The 21,757-nt window shown below is 46.2% G+C and overlaps 2 protein-coding genes across 4 annotated transcripts in view; one reads left to right on the top strand and one right to left on the bottom strand.

Annotated features, from left to right (window-relative positions):
- Rab37 (RAB37, member RAS oncogene family) overlaps nt 1–21,757 on the top strand; it is a 71,017-nt gene that overhangs the window by 10,276 nt on the left and 38,984 nt on the right. The window lies entirely within an intron of this gene.
- The window catches only part of Cd300lf (CD300 molecule like family member f), a 14,551-nt gene continuing 10,850 nt past the window's right edge, over nt 18,057–21,757 (bottom strand). The window contains exons 5-7 of one of the 2 annotated variants that reach the window (XM_017797721.2): nt 20,355–20,377; nt 19,895–20,035; nt 18,057–19,459 (exon numbers count right to left, since the gene is read on the bottom strand). In XM_017797721.2, coding sequence (XP_017653210.1) covers nt 19,235–19,459; nt 19,895–20,035; nt 20,355–20,377 — 389 coding nt within the window. In that variant the 3' untranslated portion in view covers nt 18,057–19,234. The remainder of the gene's footprint in view (nt 19,460–19,894; nt 20,036–20,354; nt 20,378–21,757) is intronic. The other variant, XM_017797722.2, reaches the window with a different exon arrangement.

The following is a 21,757-nucleotide window of genomic DNA, read 5'->3' as shown; positions in this document are numbered from 1 at the left end:
CTCTCTCTCTCTCTCTCTCTCTCTCCCTCCCTCTCTCTCTCTCCCTCCCTCCCTCCCTCTCTCTCAACATTCTTTTCTGTGGCTTGTTTTGATTCACAGGTGGATAGTGCCTCATAAGCTCAAATGATCTCCAAAATCTCCTGAATCACAACTTCACAGCTTTTTTTTTTTTTAAAGACAGGGTCTCCTTGTAGACCCAATTGGCCTGGAACTCACTATGTAGACCAGGCTAGCCTCAAGCTCACAGAGATCCACCTGCCTCTATCTCTTGGGTGCTGGGATTAAAGGCATGCACCACCACACCCGGCCTACAGCAATTAGCTTTAACTGAAGTGCTAGGCCAGTTGTTCCTGGGAGACTAAAATGGTCACGTGCTAATAACCATCTGTAAGTCCAGTTTCAGGGGATCCAACACCCTCTTCTAAGCTCTCTAGGCATTGCACATCACAGGCGCACTTACATACAAGCAGGCAATACACTCAGGCACATATATGGTTTAAAATAAAAACAAAAAAATTAAGAATGGGAGAGAGGGCTGGGCATGGTGGTGCATGCCTTTAATCCCAGCACTCTGTGAGTTCGAGGCTAGGCTGGTCTACATAGTGAGTTCCTCAGTACAGACAGGTGGATCTCTGTTAAATTGAGGCCAGCCTAATCTACATGGTGAGTCTCCAGGAATGCTGGGGCTACAGGGAGACTCTGTCTCAAAAAAGTCCGAAAAAAAAAAAAAGAATGGAAGAGCACTGTGGTACTTGCCACAAATCCTAATGACCTGACTTTGATCTCTTGGACCCACCCACATTGGGGAGGAGAGAAACAGTCTTGTAAGTTTTCTTCTATATGTGCCACACATTCGTCATGGCCCTTGTACACCCACGTACATACACACACAAATAAATGTAATTTTTTAAAAAGACAAAGAGAGGGGCTGCTGGCTGTAGTGGCACACACCTTCAATCCCAGCACTCAGGGGGCAGAGACAGGAGATCTCTGTGATAGCTTGGTCTACATAGCAAGTTCTAGAGCTGCAAAGTGAAACCCTGTCTCAAAAAAAAAAAAATGAAGGGGCTGAAGAGGTGGCTCAATGGTTAAAAGCACTGGCTGCTCTTGCAGTGGACCTAGGTTCAATTCCCAGCACCCACATGACAGCTAACAACTGTCTGTAACTCCAGTTCCAGGTGGATCCAACGCCCTCTTCTGGCCTCTGCAGGCATTGTGCAACACAGGTACACTGACATACACACAGACAAAACACTCAAACACATAAAATAAAAATAAATAGGGGCTGGAGAGATGGCTCAGTGGTTACGAACACTGGTTGTTTTTGCATAAGACCTGGGTTCCACCCAGCACCCACATGGCCGCTAACAACTGTCTGTAACTCCAGTTCAAGGGGATCCAAGAGCCTCTTCTGTCTTCCTCGGGAATTGCACCACACGGGTGCACTTAGCTACATGCAGGCAATACATACATACACATAAAATAAAACTAATAAATAAAATATTAAAATAAATAAATCAAAAAATGTTTTAAACATTAAAAATTAAATAAATTGAAGAGGGGAGATTACAAGGGGTGCTAGGAGCTAAGAGAACCCTTTCGAAAGCAGTGGATATCCCAATGATAATCCTGGGTGAGGGGGCTGGATAGATGGCTCAGCAGTTAAGAGCATTGATTGCTCTTACAGAGGACCCAGGTTCAAATCCCAGCGCCCACGTGGTGGCTAACAACCATCCATAACTTGAGTTCCAGGGGATCCGACGCCCTCCCCTGACCTCCAAGGTCATTGCATGACACAGTGCACTCACATACATGCAGGCAGTACATTCGTTCACATAAAATAAAAATAGTAAATAAAATATTTTTTTGTTTTGTTTTGTATTTTTTGTCTTTTTGAGACAGGGTCTCCCTGTAGCCCCAGCTGTCCTGGAACTCACTATGTAGACCAGGCTGGCCTTGAACTCACAGAGATCCGCCTACCTCTGCCTCCCAAGTGCTGGGATTAAAGGCATGCGCCACCATGCCCGGCAATAAAATATTTTTTAAAAAGAAGGTGAAAACCTTGTTTAAAAAGTCCTGGGTGAGGCTCAGTCTCAATGTTTTTAAACCTATAATGAGTGGAGACTGAGCAAGAAATGAAATCTTTGCCGTTCAGCCTTCCCTGGGCTGTTTGTGTCCCACATGCAGGAACATTTAAGACTGAGTAATTGAACTTGGGTTATTAATTACAGGATTTAGGAAATGCACTGATGTCACCCTATAAATCAAGATACTCACTGGGTTACAGAAACGGACCTCACCCTGGGAATAGAAATTTCCCTAGAGGAAACAGATGATCCGCTCGTCAAAGAAGAGGTTGGTTTGAGGCAGAAGATAAGCCTTCAGGAAGCCGTGCTCTGGCTGTCATGAGAGATTCTCTCTCTCTCTCTCTCTCTCTCTCTCTCTCTCTCTCTCTCTCTGACCAGGATGACCTGTTTGGACTTGTCTATCAGGGTTTAGGGCCTGAGCACCCCATATCCACATGAAACATGGGAAGTGAGGCAGAAAGCCTGCCAAGAAAGACTCCTTTCATGGGTGCGTAACCAGTGCAACCACACAGGGCCCTGCCTCTACTGCACAGAACCCACACTCTGCGGTCACCGACTTGAAACTCTTGGTAATTTTTATGCAAGGAACCCTCTAGTTTCTTTCCCATTTGGTCCTACAAATGCTGTGGCTCTTCTTCTGTCATATTAGAAAACCCTGATGGGTCTGAATCTGGCTCTGTTCAGTGATTCTGGGTTGTTCTCCAGGGCGTATCTCCTACTGGCCTCATACCATGCCTGGTTTCAGAAGTGCCTTGAGTAACCAGGGAGCGGTCATCTCCTGCTTTGAGCTAAATGGCACAAGAGTGGATGGCTCTCCTCCCCTGGGGATAGCTGTGTCAAAAGTGGTGTTGACTGGCAAGGAACAGTCTGGCAGAGTAAGGAGCACAGGCAACAGGAAGCCTGGTGTAGAAGGCAGATCTCAAAAGGGGACTGGCAGGCCTGCCCTCGGGCAGGTTCTTGGGGTAAGTGGCTATGACACAGGACTGAGGAGGAAGTAAACGAGGCTCCTGTTTGTGACAAGCATGGAAATGGGCAAGCAATAAGCTTTTATCAGTGCCTAATAGGGAATATTTGGAGCCATTTTTTAATATTTTAATTTTATGTGTATGGTGTATTGCCTGCATGTATGTGAGTGCACCCATGTCGTGCAATGCCACAGAGGTCAGAAGAGGGCTTCAGATTCCCCTGGAACTGGAGTTAAGGACAGTTCATAGCCGCCATGTGGGTGCTGGGAATCGAACCCGGGTCCTCTGCAAAAGCAGTCAGTGCTTTTAACTGCTGAGCCATCTCTCCAGCCCCAAGGAGCCATTATTATTAGTATCACTGATGCCATTTGGAAAATCAAAATAAAGAAAAAAGTTGCCCATGACATTGCTGTTTCAAACTAAGTATTTTAGGGCCAGGTGTGTAACCACAACACTTGAAAGGCAGAAGTGAGAGGATATTGCAAATTTGGGGCCAACTTGGTCTTTATGTAGCAAGTTCCAGGCCACCAAGGGCTATATAATGAGACCCTGTCTCAAAAACTGAAGGGCTCGAGAGATGGCTCAGTGGTTAACAACTCTTCCCAAAGACCAGAGTTCAGTTCCCAGCACCCACATGTTGATTAACAACCATCTGTAACTCCAGTTCCAGGTGATCCATGGTGCCCTGTGCAACCAGGCATATATATGGTGTGTTTATATACATGCAGGTAAAACACTCATACATGTACAATAAAAATAAAAATCTTTAAAATAAATAAATAAACAAAAATAAATAAGTGGGGGTTGGAGTGATGGCTCAGGGTTAAGAGCACTGGATGCTTTTGCAGAGGACCTGGGTTCAGTTCCCAGCACCCACATGGAGGCTACCATTGGAAACTCCAGTTCCAGGGGATCTGATGCCCTCTTCTGACCTTCACAGGTATTGCACAACACACGTGCATTTACATACATGCCTGCAAAACACTCACACACATAAAATAAAAATAAATAAACATTTTAAAGCTGAATATAATTTCCCATGCTTTTAATCCCAGCACTCAGGAGGTAGAGTAAGGTGGGTCTCTGTGAGTTCAAGGCCAGCCTGTTCAACATAGCAAGTTCCAGGCCAGCTGGGGCTACAGCGGGATCCTGTATCAAAAAACCCAAATAAGTAAATAAGTAAGTGGGGCTGGAGAGATGGCTCAGCAGTTAAGAGCACTGGCTGCTCTTGCAGAGGACCAGGGTTCGATTCCCAGCACCTACATCAAGGGTCTAGTGAAGCCCTGGGGACAATCCTAGCTTCATTCACAAAGCGGAGTCTGGACTCTGCCACAGCTGCTCCTGCTAAACAGACCTGAACGAGATGAGTCTCCTGTAATTGGGTCTCAGAGAAGAGCTGCTGAGACACGTGTCCCCTGAGAATTGCACTACATCAGAACCCCAAGATAACGAACCCAGGAAAGCAAACAGGACACTGAACTCAACAGACAGCAGCGCCATGGTTCGTGGAGTCTCCTCTTTCCCTCCACTGTCTTGCACTCTCAAGTCCTGCTGCATCTCAAGAGGAAACACATCTACCTTTCCACCAGTTCCACTTCTACTTGCCACCGTCCAGACAGCAGGCCCTTTCTGGGAGAGGACACCGGGTCTCTGCAACCTAGACCTTCTGCTTTTGGCTTATTTATTAATAAGCAAGACCATGTGGAGTCTCAGAATGAGTACACTGTCTGAAATTTGCAGCTCCTTCCAGTGACCAATGGGAAGGAACTGGGCACTGGCTCACACCAGACCATGACTTATTGCTTCCTTTTCTTAGAAACCCTCAGCACACAGTGCTGGGAACATGGTTCAGTAGGGAAAGTACTTGTCATGCAAGCATGAAGACCTGAGCTCAGATCCCCATATGAAAAGTCAAATATAGTAGTATGTGCCTATAATCCTAATACTGGGGAGGTGATGACAGGAGGATCCCTGGGGCTCACTGGCCAGCTAGTCTTGCCGAATCAGTGAGCTCCAGTCTCAGTGAGAGTCCTTGTCTCAAAAAATAAGGTATAGGGGCTGGAGAGATGGCTCAGTGGTTAAGAGTGCTGGCTGTTCTTGCAGATCAAGAGGTTCAATACCCAGCACCCACATGACAGCTAACAACTGTAACTCCATTTCCAGGGGCTCCAACGCCCTCTTCTGACCTCCAAGGGCATTGCATGACATGGGTGTACCTACCTACATCCAGGCAATACACTCATAAACATAAAATAAAAATAAAAAAGAAAATAGTTTTTGTTTTTTTTTCATTGTAGGGGCTAGATAGATGGCTCAGCAGTTAAAAGCATTGGCTGCTCTTGGAAAGGACTCAGGTTCAGTTCCCAGAGCCCACATAGCAGCTAACAGCCATCTGCAATTCCAGTTCCAGGGGATCCAACACCCTCTTCTGGCCTCTGAGGGCACTGCATGACATGGGTGCACTTAATACGTGCAGGCACTCCTACACATAAAACGTAAAGAAAATGATAAATAAAATATTTTTTTTAAAGTAAGGTGGAGAGCCGGGCATGGTGGCGCACACCTTTAATCCCAGCACTCGGGAGGCAGAGGCAGGCGGATCTCTCTGAGTTCAAAGCCAGCCTGGGGCTACATAGTGAGTTTCAGGGCAGCTGGGGCTACAGGGAGACCCTGTCTCAAAAAAACCAAAAAAAAAAAAAGAAGTAAGGTAGAATCTGTGTGAGATCAAGCTAGGGGGTTGGGAGGTGGAGGTGGATCTGAGAGGAATTAAGGGAAAGACTTGAGGGGAAATGATCAAAATACACTGTATGGAATTCTCAAACAATTAGTAAAGTATTTATTAAAAATAAAGTGGAAGCTGGGCATGGTGGCGCACGCCCTTGATCCCAGCACTTGAAAGGCAGAGGCAGGCAGATCTCTGTAAGTTCAAGGCCAGCCTGGTCTACATAGTGAGTTCCAGGCCAGCTGAATCTACAGAGAGACTGTCTCAAAAAGACAATAAATAATTCTATAAATAAGTAAATAAATAAATTAGGTGGGGGGAGTAGAGAGATGGCTCGGTGGTTAAGAGCACTGGTTGCTCTTGCAGAGGACCCAGATTAAGTTCTCAGCACCCACATGGTAGCTAACAACCATCTGTAACTCCAGTTCTGGGGGATCTGACACCCTCTTCTTGCCTCTGTGGGCATTGCATGCATGGGTGCATTTACATATATGCAGGCAAAACGCACACACACATAAAATTAAAATAATAATTTTTAATTTAAAAAAATAAGGTGATCAATTAAGAAAAATGCTTGACATTGATCCCTGGCCTCCTCTCCGCATGAACACACACCCACATCCATATGAATATGTCCATGCACAAAAAAGAAACAGAAGCCCCCAGCATCCTAGAGAGAAGCCAGCAAGGAAAAGAGATGTGGCTGCTCTCCTAGTGGCTAATCACCCGCTCCCTAAACAACACTCAAGTACAGCTAGCTGTTGGCTCACGGTTTCCTTGGGGGCAATAAACACTATGAAAATAAGAGCTACAGAGACCTGTCAGTTCACTACACAAAGATACAGAATGCAGACTCATCTGACTCATTAATATGAGGCAAGAAGAATGAGCCAGGGCCCCGAGGAACCTGAGGTCAACTTGTGTAAGCGTATTCCTCCATGGAAGACAAACAGGCAAAGAATGAGTTGTGTGTCATCATGGGTGTTTATAATGTCCCATCTTCAGTAGCATGGCAGGCACACAGGTGTTTTAGTATCTGTCACAGTTGGCTTCAGCTGTCAACTTGACACAAACCTAGAGTCATCTGAGGGGAGTGAACCCAACTGAAGGATTTTCCCAATCAGACTGGCCTGTCTGTAAGACATTTTCTTAATTTCTAATAAATGTAGGAGGGCCCAGCCCACTGTGGGCAGTGCCATCCCTAGGCAGGTGGGCAAGCCAGCAAGCAGCTTTCTTCCATTGTTTCTGCTTCAAGCTCCCACCTTGAGCTCCTGCCTTGGCTTCCCTCCGTGACAGACTGACGAAATAAACCCTTTCCTCCCACCAAGTTCCTTTTGGTAATGGTGTTTATCACAGTAACAGAAGTGCAAACTAAGACACTATCCTTTATAACATATATACAGTTATAGATGCACACTAAGCATCAAGTTTTTTAAGATTTATTTTTATCTTTATTTATGTATATATGTATGTATGTCACATGTGTGCAGGTGCCCAAGGAGGCCAGGAGAGGGCATCGGATTCCCAGAACTGGAGTTACAGGCAGCTATGAGTCACCCACAGCAGGTGCTGGGAACCAAACAAGAGTCCTCTGGAAGAGCGGCAAGAACACTTATCCTCTGAGCCATTTCTCTAACCCAGCATCAAATGTTTTGTAATTAAACATGTTAACTAGTAGGCTAGCAACTAGGCTGGGGAGAAAGCTCAACTGGTCAAGTGTTTGCCATAAAAGAATGAAGACCTGAGTCTTCAGTTCTGAGTGCAGTGGTATGTGCTTGTAATCCCAGCACTGAGAAGGCAGAGACAAGGGGATCCCTGGGGCTTCCTGGCCAGTGAGAGACCCCACCTCAAAAAACACTGTGGAAGGGGCTGGAGAGACGGCTCAGCAGTTAAGAGTACTGGCTGTTCTTGCAGTGGACCTAGGTTCAGTTCCCAGCACCCAGATGGTGATTAACAATCTGTAACTCCAGTTCCAGGGGCTCCAACACCTTCTTCTGACCTCTGTGGCCACTGCACAATGTGGGTACACTTACATACATGCAGGAATACACTCACATACATAAAATAAAATAATAAATATAATTTTAAAAATACCATGGAAGACACCTGTGGAACACCAGCTGAGGTTGACCTCTTGCCTCCACAAGCACATGCATGCATATGAACCCACATAAACACATACACACAACACACACACACACACACACACACACACAAAGCTAGCAGACGATGGGATTAGAGGTGACTGGGGTTTGGGACACAGAACATAAGGAAGGTGATGGGAGAGGGATGAGGGATGAAGGAGGCTCCAGAACTTCCACAGGGCTGATTTTTTGACACTAGGATCTGCAGTGAATTAGAGACTTTACTCTGTGTTGCAGAGTGTCTACCACACAGGGCTCCCAATGTCTCTTCCTTAACTCTGACCTTTGGGAGCAGTTTTCCCCCTCTTTAGTTCTTAGCCCCTCCTTAGACATACTATCAGCAAAACAAATGAGCAAGTCATCCTTCTATCATGCAAGATCTGCAAACCCTCAGGACAGGAGGGGGACATGTGAGGATGAGGTCACGGGGAGCTACGAGTGTTGGAAAGGAGCCAATGGGGGAAGCTGACTAATTGAAGGGCCCTTTCTTTACACAAGTGACAGAGGATCACCGTGTCCTCATGAGTGACATTCTTAGCATTTAAACAAAAAGGAAAAGCAAGGATCACCAGATACTCTCAAGGGGAGGAAGCTACTCCATGGACCAGCTCGGCCATAGCAGAAAGAAGCCATATCTGGAGAACAGCGAGAATCAGGTCAATGGCTGTGAATTCCTAAGCCACATGTAGGGACCAGCCCTTGACAGGTATCAGCTGCTGTGTGGGAAACGACAGAGCACAACAAGAATAGATGTTGGCACAAAGTTCTTACTAGTATTTCTCAGGAAGCACATTGTATGTGCGGAGGCCAGAGAATAACCTCAGGATTTCCTTAGGCACCCTCTACCTTATTTTTCCCCATTTTTTAAGTGTGATGCATGTGTGTGCATGTTTTTACATGTGTGAGGGTGAGCACACATGTGTGGATGTGATCACGTATACCTTGTGTGTCATGCAGGTGGAGGCTATGGTTGAGGTGAAGAATCATCCTCCATCTCTCTTCTGCCTTATTCATTGAGGGACGGTCTCTCAGTCAAGCCCAGAGCTTGCCCCTATGGCTTGTCTTGCCAGCCAACTTGCTCTGAGGATCCCCTGTCTCTGCCTCCTGAATGCTGGGAATAAAGGCATGTGCCACCAAATCCAGCTGTTGTTGATTTTGGAGGCAAGGTCTCTCACAAGCCTGGACCTTGCTAAGTAGGCTAGACTGGTTGGCCAGTGAGTCCCAAGGATCTGCCTGTCTCTGCCTCCCCCACACTGGGATCACAAGCTTATGCCACCATACCTGACTTTGTAAGTGGGGTCTAGGGATCAAACTCAGGTCCTCCTGCTTACAAGGGAAGCACTTTACCATTTGAGCTATTTTCAAACCCCCTTAGAAACACCTTTATTCTGAGACTTTAGTTAACTCATAGTAATAACAGCTTAATAGGAACTTTCTTAGCCCCAATCCCCCACATACCCAACTTACTAGATGAACCACCACCCCTTAGAACTTGGTGAAAGACACTGAATTCATGCAAGTGGCATGCTACATGTTCACCATGGGGAGTCTTTTCTGGGAAGCCAGCCACTCTGCTATTACTCACTGAGGTACACAGTTAGCCAGAATCTGCTCTGTGGGGGTCCAAATTTGTCTGTGCCAGCCATGTATGTTCATTATAATTATGTCATTGAATGAATTCATCCACACACTAATAAATGAAACGTATAAACAGAAAAGATGTAGTAAGAATATAAGCAAAACAGGACTATTATTTCTATAAAAATCAAATTGGATGCTTTAAAAAGATTCTATATTAATACCTGTCGTTTTTTCAAATGCTGTCAGCCAGGCATGGCGGCACACAACTTTGTTCCCAGCACTTTGTTCCCAGGGAAGCAGAGGCAGGCAGATCTCTGTGAGTTTGAGGCCAGCCTCATCTACATAGCTTGGGCTACAGGGAGACCCTGTCTCAAAAAAACCAAAAAAAAAAAAAAAATTTAAATGCTGTCAAATTAGGAACATATTACAGTTTGAATATGAACTGTCCCCCACAGGCTCATGTACTGGGGACCTGGTTGCCAGCTGATGGGCTGTTGGGAAGTGCCTGGATCCTGAGGGCTCTGATCTAATCAGTGGATTCATCCCTTGATGGAATCCTAATATAAAGGCAGTCCTGGGAGATGGCAGAAGGAGATGGGGTCTAGCTGGAGGAAGTAGGTCCCTGGGGGGTGTCCTTGGGAGCTCAATCTCCTTCCTGTATGCCTATTTCCTCTGCTTCCTGGTGACCATGATGTGAGCTGCTCTTCTTTGTGATCCTCTACACGATGCTTTGAAACCCCTGAAAGTGTGAGGGGAGGTGAATCCTTCCTCCGTTAAGTGGCTTTTCTCAGGCTTTTGGTCACAGTAATGATTAAGCTATCAAAAGGGAGTCAAAGAACTGTAACCCAACAGCAGGGAAAGCTTGAAAGTGAAGAAGGGATTTTACAAGCAGATTCCCTCATAAGTAGCTAGAATTTCTTGCATCATGTTAAAGAAACTGGGACTCGGGGGCTGGAGAGATGGCTGAGCAGTTAAGAACACTGGCTGTTCTTGCAGAAGATCCGGGTTCGAATCCCAGCACCCACATGGCAGCTAACAACTGTCCGTAACTCCAGTTCCAGGGGATCCGACAGCCTTTTCTGAGCTCCGAGGGCACTGCACGACACGGGTGCACTTACCTACATACAGGCAATACACGCATACACATAAAATAAAAATAATAAATACAATATTTTTTAAAAAAGGAAGAAACTGGGATTCCAGGAGACTATGACATAGTCACAATTTGTGCAGAAAAAACCAAGGGTCCCATCTTTCGTTAGAGCCAGAAGAAAAGGTCTGCAGTCTACACCAAAAAGTTCAGCCTATGACTGTAATTTAGATAGTTGTTTGATTTTTAAATTTTTTATGTATATGAATGTTTTGCCTGCATGGGTGAAAGTGTGCCATGTGTATGCAAACCCACAGAGGCCAGAGAGGGTTCAGGATCCCCTGGAACTGGAATTACAGTTTTTGGCCACCATGTGGGTGCTAGGAACCAAATCCAGGTCCTCTACAAGAGCAGCCAGTGTTCTTAAACACTGAGTCATCTCTCCAGCCCCCATATCTAGATATTTTAAGTCAAAATAAAACAACTGAAGAAGGGATATACCTTTTTTTAGCTCTCTTGTTTAACTAACATTCAATGCACATTACCAATTACACTGGATGAAAGTACGCATGCCTAGAAAAATAAGAGGCCGATGCTTTATCTGCCTTGCCTATTCTAAAAACTTACTGATACATGAAACCAACTGATTCCAGCAGTCTGGCCTGTCCAAGTTTAATGTGCCAGTTTTTCAAGGTGTCAAGCCATGAGCTGGGAACATACAGCCTAGCCCAGGGTAGAGTGCTTGTCTACACCATGCAGTAGACCTAGGCTCAATCTCCAGTACCAAAAATCAAAAACAAAAACAAAGTGTCAAGTGAAGGTAGACTTCAGCCTCACTTCAACCCAACATTGAGAGAGAGAGAGAGAGAGAGAGAGAGAGAGAGAGAGAGAGAGAGATGGGGGAGAGAGTCCTCACTATGTAGCACTGGCTGATCTGGAACTCACAGACATTCACCTGCCCCTACCTCCCAAGTGCTGGATTTAAAAGACGTGTACATGGGCCGGGCATGGTGGTGCATGCCTTTAATCCCAGCACTTGGGAGGCAGAGGCAGGAAGATCTCTGTGAGTTCAAGGGGAGCCTGGTCTACATACTGAGTTCCAGGACAGCTGGGGCTACAGGGAGATTCTGTCTCAAAAAGACAAAAAAAATAAAATAAAATAAAACAAAATAAAATAAAAGACATGAGCCACCATACCTTCTTCAATTTTATCTCAACCACGTAATTTTTTTAATATTTTATTTATTACTTTTATTTTATGTGTATGAGTGTATTGCCTGCATGTATGTGAGTGCACCCATGTCATGCATTGCTGTGGAGGTCAGAAGAGGGCTTCGGATTTCCCTGGAACTGGAGTTAAGGATGGTTCGTAGCCACCGCGTGGGTGTCAGGAATTGAACCAGGGTCCCCTGCAATAGCAGTCAGTGCTCTTAACTGCTGAGCCATCTCTCCAGCTCCCAACCACGTATTTTTTTAACTCCCTCAAATGACTGAAAAAGAAAAGTTCTTTATTCTGAAAGCCAATGCTAAGTACATAGTTCTCCAAAGAAGACTGTCCAAACCTTCCAGTTTTTCTCAAGTGGAATCTTTAAATAGTACTAATTCAAATATCAAAGGAAAGCCCCAGCAACTTTAGACAGGCCATAAATAAGAGAAGCCCACCTAGAACCGAGCACCGCAACATCCTGGAACAGGTTCTGTCAGAAGGTGCTGTCCTGGAGCCATACAGCAAAATGGCAGATGCCACCCTCACTCAGATCCCAGGAGCCCCATTCAAGTTCTCTGTCTTATAATGAAGGTGTGTGCTGGCCAATCACTCCAAACCTGCCTGAGCAAAACCCTTGAGCAGCAGGATATGGCTGAGACAATTCCCTAATACAAATCTGTAAAGCTCATGAAAGAATTTCCTTTCCAGACTCTATGTGCTTATTTCCCTCCCTGCCCCCTCCCCCGACTCAGCTACTTCCCAGCATCCTCCAATCCTGAGCTGTGCTTGAGCAGATCCACCTGGCACAAAGGCTGACTCCAGCCATCACAACCCAGCATGGAAAGACTCCAGAGGCCTACCCAAGGACCACAGTCAGAAATCTGTTGTCAACTATGGGACTGGCTAGATCAGTTTATGGTGTCAACTCTGCCACTGGGGACTTAAAAAAATAAAGGTCCCAGCTGGGTGTGGTGGTGCACACCTTTAATTCCAGCACTCAGGAGGCAGAGGCAATAGCTCCAGTCCCAGGGGATCTGACAGCCTCTTCTGACCTCCACGGGCATTGCACGACACGGGTGCACTTACCTAGATGCAGGCAATACACACATAATAAAATAAATAAAATAAAATAAAATAAAATAAATAAAATAAAGGTCCCTTTGTAGATAGACACTCACCAATTCAGATGACTGGATTTTTTAATAAGACAATTAAAAGTTATCATGGCAAGCCGGGTGTGGTGGCACTCGCCTTTAATCCCAGCACTTGGGAGGCAGAGGCAGGCAGATCTTGGGATCCCAGCACTTGGGAAGCAGAGGCAGGCAGAGTTCAGGGCCAGCCTGGTCTACATAGTGAGTTCCAGGCCAGCTGGGGCTATAGGGAGACCCTGTCTCAAAAAAACCACACACACAAAAAAAGTCATCATGGTAGCAAATGTCTTTGATCTCAGCATTCAGGAGGCAGAAGTGGGCAAGTCTTTTTAAGTTCAAGGTCAGCCTGATCTTATAGTGACTTCCAGGCCACCTAGGGCTACACGGTGAGACCCTGTCTTAAAAAATTATCATTATCACCCAGAAAAAAAAAAATCATTATCAGAATCTGGGCCTGCAAGATGACTCAGCAGAAAGCCTGACTGACCTGAGTTCAGTCCCCAGAACCCACATAAAGGTAGAGGGAACTGACTCCATAAAGCTGTCCTCTGACTTCCACAAGTGTGCTGTGGTACACACATGGTTACACACACACACACACACACACACACACACACACACACACCATAAATTAAATAAATAAATAAATAAATAAATAACTTTTAAAATGTATTAAAGTAGCAACTTACTATTTTAAAAAGAAGTTATCATAGTGTATCAGTCTACAGGCCTGTTCCAACCTGTAGGCTGCTGGCCACATGTACCCCAGGATAACTATGAAGGCAGCCCAACACAAAATCATAAACTTGCTTAAAACATTATAAGATTTTTGTGATTTTTTTTTCATAACTTGAGTGTGTGATTCTTAATTTTTTATTTATTCTTATTTTATGTATATGAGTGTTTTGCCTGCATGGATGTAAATGTACCACATGTGTGCAATGCCCATGGAAGGCAGAAGAGGGCGTCAGATCCCCCAGAACTGGAGTTGCAGATGGCTTTTAGCCACCATGTGGGTTCTGAGAGCCAAACCCAAGTCCTCTGCAAGAGCATCCAGTGCTCTTAACTGCTGAGCCATCTCTCTAACCCCAAATGTGTGACTCTTACTTGTGAACTTTGTAGATGATAATATCAAAAGGTTAGACATGCCTAGGCCCCTCCTCAGCACAGTCAGGCCATTTCCAGCCCATGTCCATTATCCAGATAAGGGCAGACCCAACTGGATTCCTCCAACCAAGCCAAACTGAGCTAACATCCAACCTTCCCTGCATTTCTAGACTTGCCTCAGAAGTTTCATGGCACTGATGTTCACCTAGGATCTGTGATTGTGTATAACCAAAAGAAGATAAATTCCTTGCTAACCAACATGAATGTGTGCCTACATACTCTGTTTAATGCAGGCTGCTTAAAATATACTAAAAATCAAAACCACTTTGTGCACAGCAGCTAAAATGGCACAGCGATGCCCTGGCCTGAAGCTGTCTTTATACCTCCGCTCACTCTGATTTTACTCCACTCTGAACCTTTCCATTTAAAGATTTCCCTGTAGGCACTTCTCGCTCTATAAATCCTAAAACAGCCTGAGTCAAAAACAGTCTCGAGCTCTGCCGGGACCCTCACATGCTCCTGGCGACTTTCTCAATCAGGGGGGGTTCTCAAACCTCCCCATGCCCACCATCTCTGCTCTGTTAGACCCTTATGGATGGAAGCTTTCCCAGACCTGCCATGATGAGTTTCCTTTTCCACACATCCCTGGACTCTGCTATCACCTCTCAGCTCTGCCAGGACCCTTGCATGCCCCCAGGAGCTTTCCCAAACCTGCTGTGATTAACGCAGCTCTCAGCTCTCAGCAGAGAAGCTTCCTCAGGCAACAGGTGGTGATTCACACAGAGAACCACAGATGGCCAGTGAGCGGAGAATAAAAGGCTACAGAGTGCTCATCCCTGAATAGGACACCTACCTTTCCAGGTTCAGGGATCATTGTAGAAGAGGGGTCGGAAAGATTGTAAGAGCCAGAGGAGGTGGATGACCACAAGGAAACAGTTTTCCAGACAGCTGGTGACAGCATGAGAAGGTCCCACTTAAGCTCAAGCCAGACAAAGTTACAGCATAGATATGGGGAAGTGTGGAAGAAACCCCAACCTACCTGAGGAATGGACGGGAACTGATGCTTGCTGGGAGGGGGAGAGTCAATCTAGTTTAAGAGTAAAACTCTTGATAGGTTGACCAGGCTCCAGTGGGTGAACCCACATGGAAGGGCAATTGGGGACACAAACCTGACTCTATAGGCCTTTATACATACACTCTCTCTCTCTCTCTCTCTCTCTCTCTCTCTCTCTCTCTCTCACACACACACACACACACACACACACACTATACATATTAGAGTAGAGGAAATTGGATGGGGGTTTCAATGGGGTGCAGATAAGGGAGGTGATCAGTGATCTAAATAGAATCAAAATACATTGCATGAAATCTACAGAAATTCAATGAAAAAGGAAAAAAAAAGTCTCACTCTGACCTAACTAGTTCAAAAAACCAACTCAAGAAGAGTCAAGTTTGGGGCTGGAGAGATGGGTCAGCGGTTAAGAGCACAGACTGCTCTTGCAGAGGACCTGGGTTCAATTCCCAGCACCCACATGGCGGCTACAAACCATCCTTAACTCCAGTTCCAGGGGAATCCAAAGCCCTCTTCTGACCTCCACAGCAATGCACGACACGGGTGCACTCACATACATGCAGGCAATACACTCATACACATAAAATTTAAAATAATAATAATAACAATAATAAAATATATTTTAAAAAGAATAGTCAAGCTTGGGGTGAGCAAGATGGCTTAACAGGAAAGATGCTTGTTGTGTAAACCTGATCATCTGAGTTCAATCCCCAAAACCCACATGGTAGAAGGAAAGAACTGACTCCCGAATGTTGTCCTCTGACCGCCACACATGTGCACCCAGCCATACATATAAACGAACAAATTGTGAAGCATGGTAGCACACATCTCTAATCTCAGGAGACAGAGGCAAGCAAATCTCTGTGAATTCCAGATCAGTCTGGCCTACATAGTGAACTCCAAGCCAGTCAAGAGTGAAATGGTTAGACCCTGCCTCAAATAAGTAAGTAAATGTAATTTTTAAAACAAAATAAAATAAAAAGAATAGTCAAGCTTCTTGGGCTCAGTAATCAACTTTGGAGCATTGAAGGCAGGATCTAGCTCCAAGGCCACCTCTCCCAGGTCCAGCTACGAGCAGTCAGGCAACCCCAAGACATGCTGATAATGGCCCACTGAATGCCTCTGTGTCATCTGTCTTGTCTGTTATCCTCAGATTTAGCTTGTTCTTCCTTCTGAAGACATGACACCTCTCCCTGACACTTATCCCCAGTCCCCACCAAAACTGACTCAAGTAAAACAATATGCCTTTGTCTCCATTTCAGAGTTTCATGGTTCCTCACCTCTCCCCCAGTTTTCAAAAGAGGAGAAAGAGGTCTGTCCATAGCACACTCTGAGAAGTCAATCCTAAAATTCCCTGGGTTGCTTGGCCAGTCCCCCTCCCTAAATTGTCCCGCCTTACCATTGTCCTTACTTCTGGCAGTTTGTCCTGGGTTCCAAAATCTGAATCACTTGTCTTTACCTATTCACTGGGTCAGTTAAGAAACATTTCAAAACCCATCATACACCAGCCACTAACCAGGAAGCCAGGAGCAAATGAAACAGGACCCAGTAGGCCGCACAGGGAAACAACAAACCCACAAACCAATAAATAACCCATGTCTCAAGGTAGCCCATGTGCCATGGTTTGAATATGAAATGTCTCCCCATAGGCTGGTGTCTTTGAACACGTGGTCCCCAGATGGAGTTGGGTCCTTGAGGTAGGACTTAGCAGGAGGAAGTGAGTCATTATGAGTGAGCCTTGTGACGTCTTAGCCTGGAGCCACTTCCTATTTTCTCTCTCCTTCCGGACTGTGGATGCAATGTGACCAACTTCCTCACTCTCCTGCCGTCCTGCCTTCCCAAACACCATGGAGTGTATCCCCTCAAACTGTAAGTCAAAATAAGTCCCTCCTCCATAAAGTTGCTCCTTGTCAGGTATTTGGTCACAGCATTGAGAAATTAAATAGAACAAGACAAGATGACTCTATTTGATCTGAACTGTGATGACAAAATGGAGCTATTTGAAAATCTGCAGGAAGAACATTGAGAAAGGAAGGGCAGTGAGTGTCAATTCCCTGAGAAAAAGGAACAAGGTTTACTTGGTGTTAGTTAGCCTTCCACTGCACTGAAAGAAAATATCTTGAGATGATAGCATAGGTAAGAAAGATCTGTTCACAGTTTCAGGGGTTTCAGTCCATGGCCACTGACTCCATTGCCTTGGGCCTGTGGCAAGGCAAACATCATGGTAGGGAGCAAGCAAATACATGGCAGAGCAGAGTTTTCCACCTCAAGGTGACCAGAAAGCAGAAAGAGAGAGAGAAGAATGACCAAGGTTCTCATTTCCTCTTCAAATCTGCCCTTCCTTCCACTAAGCCTCACCTCCTAAAGGACCACGGGCCAAGGACCAAGTCTTTAAGCACATGGCTTTGAGAGACATTTCAAACTCAAATCATAGCATCTTATTGCAAAGAAAGAAGAGAAGCTGGTGTGGGAGGGAGACTAGATGGAGATGGAATCTGCCGTGGCTTGAATGAGAAATGTCCCCCATAGGCTCAAGTATTTGAACACTTGGTCAGATAGCGGCACCATTTAGGAGGGTCACGGAACCTTTAGGAGGTGTGGCTTTGCTGGAGGTGGGCTTTGAGAGTTCATAGCCTCGCCCCACTTCCAGTTCGCTCTCTCTGCTTCATGCTTGCCATTGAAGATGTGAGCTCTCAGCTTTCGGTTCCTGCCACCACACCTGCTGCCGTGCCTTCCCACCGCGATGGAGCCTTATTCCTCTAGAACCATAAGCCAAAATAAACTCTTCTGTAAGTTGCTTTAGTCACGAGCAAGAGAAAAGTAACTAGCACAGAGTCCAGGAGGCAGGCAGGGACTGTGGGTTCCCTGGGACCTCAAGGGCAGAAGAAGAAACCACTGGAGGCCACAAGCAGGGGGAGATCAACTCTGTGCTTCAAAAGGACCACTGCAGGGAGGACAGTGGACTCTGGGGCAGAGACGGAAAGGGAAACAGGCAGACCTGGGATGGTTTCTTGGCTGAGGCTGGTAACCACAAAGACACTATAGGAGGCTGAGGATATGTTCTGGGGATAGAGCTGCCAAACCCCTAGAATAAGGTAATAAACTCAATGCCTGAGTACTCCATCCTGGCATAAGTAACAGTATAAGTATGTGCACGGGTGTGCGCATACACACACACACACACACACACACACACACACACACACACACTCAGCGTCCTCCTTATACAAACAGGACAGAGCAGTGACTCAAACCAAATCTGGATTCAAATTCTACCTCATTTGCTTACTAGCCACAAAACTTGGTGCAAAGTCTCTGAGCCTCTCTACTTCAAGCTTTTCATGTGTAGAATGGGGCAACAGTTAAAGCACCCTTGTATAAGTTCAGTTAGTTACTATATGTGAAGCATTTAGGGAAAGTCGCCTGCCACATAGCTGCCTGTATATACCTGCTGTGACAGATTAGCAGACATTCAGTGGCTTAATTTAAAACAATACAACTTTATTCTCCAACACCCCAGAGGCCAGAAGTACAGTCAGTTCCATTCCTCAAACCGTGAGGTAGGTTGGCAGGGCTGGTTCCTTTTGGAGGCCCCCACTCAGGGAACAACCTATTCCTTGCCTTCTTTGGCCTCGGGAGGTTGCATCATCTCACGGCCCCTCCCAGCTCTGTTCCCACTGTCACGGTGCCTTTCCTTTTGACTTTCTCCCTTTGTAGAGGGACCCTTGTGGTTATAGAACGGGCCCATCCAGATAATCCAAAATCATCCCAAAAGTCTAGTTTCATCATGTATGTACCTGTCTTTTGCCATGTAAGATAATTCACATGTCTGGACATTAGGATGTAGATGTCTTTGGGGGCCATTATCCAGTTCACGAGATGAACAATAAATAAAAGTTAATTGCTATTATTATCATTATCGTGGTTATGATTTGCATGACATCCCTGGAGCATCTTCCCTTTCCCCTCCAAGCTATATGGAATGTAGAGGGGGATGTGGAAAGGCCCTTAGTCCCCTGGAGGCCCCTGAGGCTGAGCTACAAACTCAAGGCAGATCTGAGGCCATGCAGGCTGAAAGAGTCAAGCTCCAATCACACTCTAGTCCTGATCAGGAGGTGGATAGCAAGGCAGATGAACAGGAATGTGCTCCTTGGCTGCCCACAGAGTGACTGGAAGGCACAGCCACAGGCTTGGGCTTCTTGATAATGCTGTATTCTGTGGACTCCTCGTGACTTGAGCTGGGAACATGGCTGACCACATTGCCATAGGTTGGTTCCTGATCCAAGGCTGCCAAAGACACAGCTGCATAGCAAACCTCCCTCGGAAAAGGAGCCTACAACAGAAAAGGTCGTGAGGTCAGAGAGGCTAGAGGGAGTCTGTGCCCATGTGATGAGACAAAAAAGCCCCCACCCCCAGGAGGCATGTTGGGACTCTGGCTTCCCTCTACTCTGAAGGCACCCCAGCAAAACTACATCTACAACACAAGGCACTCCCCACCTCTGCCCCAGGAAAACCATTTTCTACAGGATCCAAAGCCACTCTCTCCTGCGCAGTGAGGACCACATTAGACAGACCCAAGTCCCCAAGACTGAGATGTGGTATGGTGATGCTTCTGAAACCTGCTAGTTCCTCAGGAAAATCTAGCAATAACTGTGGTTCTGCCCAACACACACCCTCCTCAGCTTCATCCACAAGGGCACAAAGCTTGTTCTCAAAGGGGAGTGGGGCAATGGCAGACCCAAGTCTCTACAGATCATGAACATCATACCATGCTGACATATTCCACTTCCATTTGGCTAGAGGAGGAGGGCTTGGTGGTGGTCTGTTCCCAAGAGTTGCCAGGGAAAGTTCTGGGTTCTTGCAGAGTCAGGTTTGCATAACAGAGGTCACCCTCCAGGGACTGCAGCACCTGGGGGTGGGAACACATGCTGTGAGCCACCAGATAAGCATGTGGGCAGATTCTGTTTCTGCAGAAGGACACAAAGCCTCTTTGCTTCGCTGAGACCCCTCCCAACTCCTATGTGCTCCCCACTTCTCATTCTCCATCTTCTCCCCAGCTCCCCAACACATGCTTCTAGGTCCCATCCTCCCTGCCCTGCAGGGGCTGTGAGCCTATAAATACTTTGACATGTGGCTTGTCAGATGCATTTGAACATCGGAGGTGGAAAATGAGGACAGGAGCTAGAAGCTTGCTGGTCTCTCTGGTCTGACCTCTGGGATACTCTTACCTGTTCTGGAGGTGACCTAGTAGCTAAAAGACAAAAGAAAATCTAGAATTAGGAAGTCCATCCCTCAGACTTGCCGAAGTTCCTACATGCAAGAAAAGGAAGAAAGGGTAAGGTGTGAATGAGGCTTCTAGGCTCAGAGATAGGAGATGTGGTTTGAATTCTGACCCTTTGGATGACACACTCTGCGACACTGTTTGCACCACCTCTGAGAGCTTCCATTTCTCCACCAGTAAAAGAGGAAGACCTCAGCCCATTTGGTCCCTACAGAATTGCGCAATTGACTAATAGGGCAGCCCTGCCAGCTATGAGCCTTTCTGGGGTTGAGATTCTTCCTATAGAACTCTGGGTTTCGTTTGTAACTTTGCCTATCTCTCCACAGTTTCTCCACCCACATATCCTACAGAGGCCACCTCAAAATCATGTATTTTTCCCTAGTGACAGAGCTGTCTGGTTTCTCTTCCCCCACAGTACTTGCTTTTGCGTGGCCCATCACCTTTATTCAATACTTAATTCTAGTTCATCTTCAGCCAGGCTATGAGCAGCTGGGTGCCTGGGCCTGTCTCTTCCAGATGTTTGACCCTGCCTGACAGGTGATTGCTCTGCCCTCAAGTGGAATGCCTGAGCTGGGTCAGCACAGTATGAACTGGGTTTGCCGGGAATGGAGAAAAGAGGGACTTCTGGATTTTATACATTTTTTTCTACCCTTGTCCTTCCTCTCTGTCTACATCCCCACCCCCTGCTCTGGAGATAACAAGGAAACAAGGGGTTACCCCCAGTATTTAGCTTCAAACAACTAGACAGGCAGAAGTGAAGCAAAACTTAGACTCGGGTCATGGCCAATGCATTTCAGAGCAAAAGTGGTATAAGAGCCCAGCTCTTGGGGCCAGAAAGGTCGCTAGGCACATAAAGGTGCTTGCGGTCAAGCCTGACAGCCTGAGTTCGATCCTCAGAACCTACACGGTAGAGGGAGAAAACTGACTCCCACAAGTTGTCCTCTGAATATGCGCGCGCACACACACACACACACACACACACACACACACACACACACACAAGTAACAGAATCCTCCTGGTCTCATCAGGAGCACCCATGTGACCCTTGCTTCTGCTCCTTCTCTGCCCCTCAGCCCCTTCTACTTGGTCTGTGAGCCCTTGCTTTTCAGGGAAGAGCCTTTGCTTAGATATCACAAGGTCTGGCCTTGGCCAAGCCCTCTTTCTGTCTGACTTTACTTCCACATTCTCATGTAGTTGCAGAATATCTTCTCAGAACGCCAGTGACCTAAGATCTCCACAAGCCTCCTCCCCAGCCTGGGAGTCTGTCAGTGTGGGAGGAGGAAAGCCTGGGTCTTATTCTTTTTTTTTTTTTTTTTTTCGGTTTTTTTGAGTCAGGGTCTCCCTGTTGC

This window comes from Nannospalax galili, unplaced genomic scaffold (assembly GCF_000622305.1).
Source record: "Nannospalax galili isolate Female #2095 unplaced genomic scaffold, S.galili_v1.0 scaffold634, whole genome shotgun sequence".
In the NCBI taxonomy this organism is placed as follows: domain Eukaryota; kingdom Metazoa; phylum Chordata; class Mammalia; order Rodentia; family Spalacidae; genus Nannospalax; species Nannospalax galili.
This window is presented reverse-complemented; position numbering and strand designations above follow the sequence as displayed.